The sequence below is a fragment of the Pocillopora verrucosa genome, chromosome 1 (genome assembly GCF_036669915.1).
Source record: "Pocillopora verrucosa isolate sample1 chromosome 1, ASM3666991v2, whole genome shotgun sequence".
NCBI classification, from domain to species: Eukaryota; Metazoa; Cnidaria; class Anthozoa; order Scleractinia; family Pocilloporidae; genus Pocillopora; species Pocillopora verrucosa.
This window is the reverse complement of record NC_089312.1, coordinates 2,136,126-2,145,300: the sequence shown is the minus strand read 5'-3', so window position 1 is coordinate 2,145,300 and position 9,175 is coordinate 2,136,126. Positions and strand designations below refer to the sequence as shown.

Sequence of the window (9,175 nt, the reverse complement as noted above, 5' to 3'; positions counted from 1 at the left end):
TTAACAATCTCTTTGGAAGGAAATACATCAAGTTCTTTGAATCTGAAATAAATAAACTTGATCCAGGTATTAATAATTTGGGAAACCACACTCTGGGAAACTCCAAATCTGAGTGATAAGTCTTCTTCAAGCAACCCCACTTTCAAACGACAAAGTACCAGAAAAAATTCATTTTTGATATTCAAAGCCCTACTTGGCCTAGGTTTATATTTGTGCTTGATTTCTCTTAAATTTTCCGTGTTTTGGTAGTCCAAGTGATCAGCTGTCTCCCTCCCCAGAAAGTCAAGAACCATTGAAAACACTTCATAGTTTTCAAATCCAGTGTAAAATCTTAATAATTTATCATTTTCCTTTACAGTTTCGATGCTGAGGGCTTTCTTCTCGATTAATAATTCCAGCTCCTTTCTGGCACTTCTTTCTTCTTCAAGTTGATTCTCCAGCTCTTGTATTTTTTTGTTCAGTTCGCGCTCCTTAGTTTGCCATTTCTCAAGTAAACATGAGATTTCGTCATTCTTTAACTGAAGTTGATGTTCCCAGTTTTCATCTACAATTTGAAATAAACCTTCACTTTTGAGATGTTCAGTTTCCATACCATCTGAAACAGATTTAAAATTGGTGTTTTCAATGTTTATCGGTTCGGGGGCTGAATGCTGCTGCGATTTCTCTATTTTTGTTTTCTTTGTGTTCAACGTTGCTCGATCAGCGGGCTCTTTCCTCTTTAGTTTTTCAACAGTAAATATAAACTTTGTCGGTACGGAATCTGGCTTCAAGCGAATTCTTTGTCCTCCCATTGGTTTTATCAAGCAATTAGCTTCAAAATGCTGACTACAGACATAGGAGTTTTTGTTTACCGGAGTGTTCTCTCAACGCAGTTTCACGAGCCATTGTGCCAGCAAATTCTTGTTTGACAGCGGCGGCGAATGCCATGAGAAGTCCTTGCATTCCGCTTTGGAACTTCGGTTTTGACACCCAAAAGCTATGCAATATTTCACCATGGATAAAGAAACTAAAAACTCGAGAAAATATTATATAAATACCAAGCTACTACTAATTTCCCTCTCTGCTTCCTTGTACTTTAGAGCGAGCTAGACCCAATAGCCTCGTTTAAGCGTAAGCTCATCCGGAGACCGCTGATTTCGCGTGCTCAACTCCGATAAGAGCTATTTGGTCATTCCCATGAGTGACACTTTTTACTTCGATGGGGTACAATTTTTGAACCGGTCTAGAAATGCGCACAGGTTTACCCTTGGCAATGACTCTTACATTCGCTCCCCTTACAACATTGTCTTTTCCTCTAATAAGACTCTCTACTACTGCCATTTTCCACTCTCCTCTCTTTTTGTTCTCCTCATAAACTGTCACTACATCACCTGTCTGAACTTCTCTGACTACACGTCCTGCCTTTGCTCTGTGAAACTCACGTAAATTGACTAAATACTCGTTTCTCCATCTCTTCCAAAAATGTGCTAACTTCACCGTCAAATAACGAAACCTTTCTGAAGAACTACTCTCGTTTTCTTCTGGTTCTTCAGCTATCTCATCTGGCATAGACTGAATTCTTCTACCAAAGATTAAGTGTGAAGGTGTTAGAACTTCATGCTCTACCTCGTTATAATCGTACGTAAGTGGACGGGAATTTAGAGTTCCCTCTACCTCTACTAACACGGTTAGCAACTCGTCAAACGTTAGTCTTGCGTTACCCAACACCTTTCTAAGGCACGCTTTCACGCTCCCAACCATTCTCTCGAAAAACCCTCCCCACCAGGGTGCTCTCTCTAAGTTAAATCGCCACTCGATTTTCTTTCTGTCTAGTTCGCTCGCTACCTCTGGATGATTAAACAAATCATTGAGCGCTTTTTCGGTCGCCTGAAAAGTTTTCGCGTTGTCGGATACAATCAAGGTCGGCGTTCCTGAATGCCTCGGCTGACAAATCTTCGACTAATTCTAAATGAATTGCTCTGGTTACGCAGCATGAAAACAAAGCAATGTAAACTTTTCGCACGCCCCCTGTTGCTGCCTTAACATACAATGGTCCCGCAAAATCTACGCCTACTTTCGAAAACGCTGGCACTTGTTTCACTCTGAACTCTGGCAGTGCTGCAGTCTGGGGTGCGCTAAATGCCCTTCCTTCTTGTTTCTTGCAGGTCACGCATTTGCTCAACACTTTTTTCTCACATTGTCTACCCTTCGGAACCCAATACCTAGAGCGCATGTCTGCAAGCGTAGTTCTCACACCACTGTGCAAGACCCTTTCGTGACAGTCCCGTATCACCAATGTCGTGTAAGCGTGGTCTCTTGGGAGAATAATTGGTCTGCGCGCGTCGACTTCTAAATCGGAATTAACCAATCTTCCAACACATCTAAGAATTCTATCGTTTTCTACTAACCCTAACTCACTCACCAGATGCTGAAAGTTTCCTTGTCTTCTCAAATCTGCTTGCGCCGCTTTCAACCATTCGCCTTCGGCCTGAACCAATTCTTCTCTTTTCAGTCTTCCCTTTCTTTTGACTGTCTGGTCTTGACCTGGACGTGCATTGTTGATGAAACGCAACACCCATGCGGTCACTCTGAGCAGTTTCCCTAACGATCCATGACGATTGATGTCTACAAGGTTCGCAACTGTAGGCGGTCTCAGAACTTGCACAACCATAACATTGGTCGTCTTTTCAATTCTTCTTCGCTTTCGGGAGTGCGGATGTCTTCTACAGTTGCTGGCCACTTCTCTTCTCCCGGTGTTAACCACTGCGGTCCACACCACCACAGTTTGTCGTCTCTGAGTTTTGATCCAAGGGCTCCGCGCGAACCGATATCCGCTGGGTTTTCTTCACCAGGACAATGTCCCCAGTGCACTATGAAAAGTCCTTATAAATATTCATTTATGCAAATTAGCTCGTTTCAGTCTTCCATTGTTGTTATTTGACGCGCGGCCGAATTTCCTTTTCGCTGCGTGGCTTGCGAGTCATTCATGCGCGAAGAGACTGGAAGCGAAATGGAGCCTTATAAGCGTGCGCAGTTGTTTCCAATCGATTCAGCGTGGCTGTTTTCGTGTAAAAAGTTCCTTCGAGTGTTGATCGGTGTTGTTCGCGGTTTGTTTTTTAAGATTTTTTAAGCTTTCGTCAAATTTTCAGCTGAAGCTAGATCGAAAGATTGTAAACGGTAAAATTATCTGTGTTTTAACGACCTTGCCGGTCCATGGCGGTTAGGTTTCGAGCTTTTACATTGCTTTTGGACTTCTTTGGAGGAAAGTAAGTGGTTTCTTTACTTTGTGCACACGCGTGAACATAGTTTAATTTCACGAAAAAGGTTGGTGGTTTAAGAGTGTTCCGTCCAAGATGGACGTCAAGTGTCACAAGGAAAAGTTGGCTTCGTTTTGTCGGAACTTTTTTGATACAAATCCAGCAACAGGTAGACATAAACCGAAGCTTGCTGTAACTTTTTCTAAGGAGCTCCAAGCAGTTGATGGGTTAGATGTTAGCAACGACAGTGAAGAAATGCATCCACCGTCTCTGTGTCGATGCTGTATTTTAAAGCTTGAACGTTTCAAGAAATCGAGAAACAGAAACGATCGTCAATTAAAGTTTCCAGGTGACAAAGGTAAATGTTGTGTGTTTTTGACTCATGATTCCTATGTGAAAGAGGGAAGTTGCCCAATTTGCTGTTTTAATTTAAGACAAAGCCGAAGGAAAAAAAGGCCCCATGAACCTGACAACAGCCCCTCTGCAAGTGGAAATGCCAGTGAGAATTCAGAGGGAGCTGCAGCTGGGGGTAAAAAGAAACCTCCTTTTGTTAGACAGGTCTTTACCAGTTCAGCTGAAAGTTCAACATCAGGAATGGCAAGCAGCACCAGCACTAGTGAAACCCCTATGACAAAAAAACAAACATGAACTTTGATTTGGTTTAGTAGAAATTGTTCTAGCATTAGCTTGATAGCCACCAAAAATATGGATGATATTATCACAAATTGTGGCAGCCTGCGAGGACAAATATAGTGGTGCAACCATGGGAAATTGTACAGAACACCCATTCCACAAAAAGTGGGCCCAATGTCACTTGGAAAATCGAAAAAAATCAGTTTCACAGAAAGTACGTGGCGAATCATTCAATTTAAAGCGCAAATATCGAAGAGTAAATACCTCAAAAATTAGCACCAAAGGTCATATATTTCCGTAGTTATGAAACATTTTATTGTACTTACTTGAAAATCACTTTAGGCAAAAAAATCACCGATCTTTAAAATAATTTTCCACTTTTTTAAGTTCTCGTTTTTAAGTTATTCAAAGTCAACGTAGTATATACTTAATACAGGGCAACATGTAAATAAAAATCATACTATTAAAGTGCTCTGCTCCTACAAAGAAGAAAATATAGAGATCTAAAAATAATTTAAACCGTCTGAAATTGTTTCTTTTTAAAAAAAGTTTTTTTATAATTATACTATATTCTTCTTCAGAGGAAGAAGAAAGAACAACTACGTTCTTTTACAGAAGCTAAGACCATGCCATTATATTCTTCAAGTCTGTTAGGACGTACGTATAGACCTTTTCTTGAAATTTTAATCATAAGCTTGGTAACGGAAGTTACAAAAAAAGTAACGGAAGTTACAAATGAGTAAGCTATGACCTGAAACTTGTTTAATACCTTAGCTGCCATATGGCACGAATTTTCACGAAGGAAAACATAAAACTAATCGCCTTCCTTTCAATAAACGTTACAATTAAACAATCTTCTAAAAAAAATTACATCATTAAATCTTCTAAATTACGACATTTGCATATCCATGGCCAGAAATCAAGGACAGCCAGCGGTTCCGACCGTAGGCTCATTTTATGCGAATGTTGAATAGCTGCTAAGGTTGCCTCGATCTAAAAATGGCGGCTAAGAAGACGTGTTCCTTTTACCGCGAATTGAATAATTTGAGCACTGCCGATTTTTTTAATGATCAAAAGAGGCTGAAATCATCAGCCAAGGGACCATATTATGAGGTGGAACGTGTGATTTCAAAGAGAAACCGCAAAGGCAAGGTAAGTTGCTTCGTTTTGTTTGTCCGATCTGATGTACTCAAATGGAGTCAGTCAATAATCAGGCTAAAATATATCTCAATTACGCCTTAGGTTGAATATCTTGTGAAGTGGAAGGGCTACGGCTCCCTCTCCAACACTTGGGAACCAGAAGAAAACCTTAATTCGTTGGCACTGAAGTGAGAACGGTGTTTTGATTAAGATAAGTTCTCTCATTGGGCATTAATATGGAACTTGACAGTAGCATTTCTGAGATTCTACGATTTGATCAAATAATTTAGTCACAAGTTCCGATGTTACAATCTTAAAACCCGTGAAAGCAAATATTTTGAAAATTCTAATTTTTTAAATAAACCGATTGTTGTCTTATTGTCATAGGCAATATTTAGTGATTCAATTTCCCTGTTTGATGGTTAATCTTTGGCATTTTTGTATATAAAATTCAAGTACATTTTTCAACTGTACAGGTATCTATCTCTATCTGACCAAAAATAAATTGTCTTTATTGATTTTTTCCCTTTTTAGAGCATATTTAAACCCAAAGCCTACCCAGGAGTTAATTAGTTCAAGTGTGGATGCCTTGCATGCTGCAATTTTGGAAAACCTTGCCTCAAAGAGTTTATCTCCAACAATCATTCCATTCAGGCATGATGTTTTCCAGTATCTTTTCAGGGGAAAGGGGAAAAAAAGCCAAGACTTTGGAAATGTACTGTTGGAAAAACAGGATTTTTCCAACTGCTCCCTTCCAATTGATTGGGACAGACTTTTAGATAGCTTGGGGGATGGAACACTAGTTGAATTTCCTATAAAAGTGCGGCTATTTATGTCAAGAAGCCCTAAAAACCATACTGTGAGCAAGGAAAAAGCAATAATATCATCGCCTAGGTATTTTATTGAAAAACTAAGCATTAATTGTAAGAAAAAGCCATTGCGTGTTTCTGCAAATTAGTTTATTTATATATGTGTAAATGGTTTTGTGTACAATATCAGTATATATAATTCTGATACAAATCAGTTTTTATACTCTTTCTGTCTCAATATAATTGTAAATACCTGTACCTTAAGAATAAATGACAATGTTTTACTATCATGTCAATCCTACCATTAATAAATCTCTGACCTATATACAAGATATGCTACTACAATTCACAGGTGGCATTATTAATTTTTCTTCTCTCGTAGTCTTTTGCTCTTCCTGTTTTCCCTGAGATCATGTTCCCAATAGGAACTTTTCCTTTTACTGTAGGTTCTCTTTGCACGCTCACTGTCGCGTAGATTCCATTGTCTGGACTCAAGCTTAAGAATGTCAGCAGGAGCATCCCATTTGTTAGATTTTTTGTGAACTATAGCCCTGGCCATATCATTGTTTTTTTCAACTCCTTGCCCTGTAAACAGTTTGATAGTTCTATAGTTTTGCAGAAATATGGGAATGTGGTAGACCATAGCATGCATGTATGGGGTTACATTAGCTCTTTTATAGCCATGCCTTTTTTCTCCTAGTGATGTAAACAGATTCACCCATTCCTTTGCTTTCCAGAAGTAGTCATTTATCATTTCTGTGGAGGGATTCCTGCAGGTTACAGTGCTATATATTTCCCTAAACTTTTCCCATACAGTTTTTACTACTTCAACTGTATCTGGCTGAATAATCCCATTGAGTTTGGTTGGAAGTTCATTAAGCAATTTTTTCTTGTCTGACCCCAAGAGGCTAGTAAAATCGTATTGCCCAGACCCTTTCCCATCAGCATTTGTTTTTTCCCATATGTCAAAGGAGACCCCACATGATCGAATTGCTGCCTGCAAATTTTGTAGGTGTTCATTTTTTTGTTGACATTTCCTCTTGTCCCAGTTTTTGCTTCTGTCCCAGTCTAAGGCATCCCGAACCAAATTTTCTATGAGAACATCTGAAATCCTTAATAGAAGGTGCAGTTCATCCAACACTACATGATCGAGCTCTATATGAAGTAGAGGCTCATGTTCACAGCAATATTTGTCATTTTGTTTCTTTTTCTTTACTAGTTCAAACATCTCTGTAAGAGTTCTCCTTAGATCTGGAGATTGATAATGGTCTAAATTGAAGCTTGTGTCCCACCTCATGTCTTTGTGTATTTTGCACCATACACATGCATAGTGTGAGGTAGCACCCTTCAAACCCATCACAAGTAAAATGAATTTGTAATCGCCCCCTAGGAAAAATTCCAAATTAATTGATTTGCCACCCACTTCTATTTTCTTCTTACTTATAAGAGAATTGATGTCCTTGAAGACATCTTCAAATGACTGCCTTAAGGTATTGTAGTGTTCTTTACCCTTCACAACAGCTATGGTGTGGTTACCTTTTGCTGCCATAACTTCATCATCTGAATGGAGTAGGGCAAAACTCATAAGTATGAAACTAGAATTTCTGGTCATTCTCGCCCCATCCCCTGAAATTTTGATTTGTACATGATCCACATGTGGATGGCTTGCCACATAGTCTTGAACCCTGTCTCTCAGAAGGTCAGTGAATGATGTCTGTGCCCCTTCCGTCTCACCGGGGGTGGAGGTGATATGACAGATGTCATTCAGCTGACTTCTCCTTTGCTTTACAAGGTATGACTTTGGCAAGCCATCAACTACCATTGTAAGCTCATGATAAAAGTTGTCTCCAACACAAAATTTATCTAATAAAAATAGCACCTTTTCTACTTTGGACTTCTCCTCTTCAGACAGTGAGTCAAATGCATTTGAGTTCCCATTGTAATTTGACATCTGGTCTTCAGCCATTACTGTGTGACTGATGCCAGTCTTTTGCTCATTCATAGTCATTGACTCTAGTTCCAGTCCAAATGACTTTGCAAACCACAAAGCAGTTTTGGCTCTACACATAAATTCCTTTAAAGTGCGAGACTTCTTCTTCACCTCTGATATATCTTTCCCCACATAAGTTTTGTCTGAATTTTCAATTTTCTCGAAGTAATGTTGGAGTTCTTCATTCTTTGACTGAAGGTTAGACAAACTTTGTTCCTTCTCTTGAATGGCTAAATACATTTCTGCAAATAGCTGTTTACTCTCTGCTTCAAGATGCTGGTAATTCTGCTTCCACTCCTCCAGTTCATCTCTAATAGCCTCAGTTTCTTCCCTCAAGCAAGTTACTGAAAGTGTTTGTCCTTCAAAAATGTGGAATCTTCTCACTTTTGAGTTAAGTTCCTCTCTCTTGCTACCTCCTTTGGCCTTTGCATATAAATTCTGGACCATTCCAGCAATTTTTGCAAGGGTATTGTTTACTTCTTTTCGTATTTGCTCATCAGCAGTTATGGCAAAGGTATGATGAGGAATACAATACTCAAAAAGGTCAACATAGGTGTATTCCTGGACTGCTGCAGGACTTAGATCACTGCTAGTTGATGCTGACTGATTAGGCTGACTTGCCACAGCAGCTGTCTTTCTAACCTTCTTCTGCAACCCTAGGAATTCATGCCAAGCCTTTATCAATGGATAGGGAATATCCACTGCCACAATGACATTTTTTGTGACTGCCTTTGCAGCATAATTTAAAGAGGGGCTTTCGATGCTCAATTTCCATTTTAAAAAGGATTCCAGTGGAGGTCTGTCAGACATTCTATAATTTTAAATTTTACGTCTACTAATAAACGAATTAGTTCCAAGCCAAATCAATGTTCTGAGACTTAATTTCACACTACAGGAATTGTGCGAAGGCCATAAACAGCAAAAAATTTGCATTTTATCACGTTTCTGGAGCCTTCAGTGGCTCTTAAACAGCGGTAATTGCCTATTAAAGCTTCACAAAATGGCGGTTTGTTGACACCGATTTCGGAGGTTTTCTTGTCATGATTAAGACACATGTTTGCACCGCTCTGCAGCCAAATTTTCTCAGCGAGATGCTCTCATTCGAAACTTGAATTTCCGCATTATTCAGATCTATTTCGCCGAATGTTGGAGAACTTACGAGCTTTCAAATAGCTGTGGAATTGAGGAGCAACCTTCGTAGAGGAAGTTAAGATGTGTGGAGTTGGTTCATGGACACGTACGGCAAACTTGTTGGGAATGAAAGTATGTAATCAATTACCAATTTAAGACCGCTAAGTCGCCACGAAAAGCCCAAAAGATGGTCCACTGCTGCCGAATTTTGGCACGTCGTTACTGCGAGCGACTTT

The 9,175-nt window shown here is 39.4% G+C and overlaps 2 protein-coding genes and 2 pseudogenes across 2 annotated transcripts; 1 reads left to right on the top strand and 3 right to left on the bottom strand.

Annotated features, from left to right (window-relative positions):
* LOC131773454 (uncharacterized) overlaps positions 1-995 on the bottom strand; it is a 1,692-nt pseudogene extending 697 nt beyond the window's left edge.
* Positions 996-1,116: 121 nt separating this feature from the next.
* Positions 1,117-2,650, bottom strand: LOC131773453 (uncharacterized; annotated as a pseudogene).
* Positions 2,651-4,759: 2,109 nt separating this feature from the next.
* LOC131774381 (uncharacterized) lies at positions 4,760-6,108 on the top strand. Its single transcript, XM_059090393.2, has 3 exons — positions 4,760-5,021; positions 5,112-5,197; positions 5,544-6,108. The coding sequence occupies exons 1-3, from the start codon at positions 4,869-4,871 to the stop codon at positions 5,965-5,967; spliced, it is 663 nt and encodes a 220-aa protein (XP_058946376.1). The 5' UTR covers positions 4,760-4,868; the 3' UTR covers positions 5,968-6,108.
* LOC136277557 (uncharacterized) lies at positions 5,963-8,895 on the bottom strand. The gene has a single exon (XM_066159936.1). It carries the CDS (start codon positions 8,616-8,618, stop codon positions 6,180-6,182), a length of 2,439 nt encoding a protein of 812 aa, XP_066016033.1. The 5' UTR covers positions 8,619-8,895; the 3' UTR covers positions 5,963-6,179.
* Between the last annotated feature and the right edge of the window lie 280 nt (positions 8,896-9,175).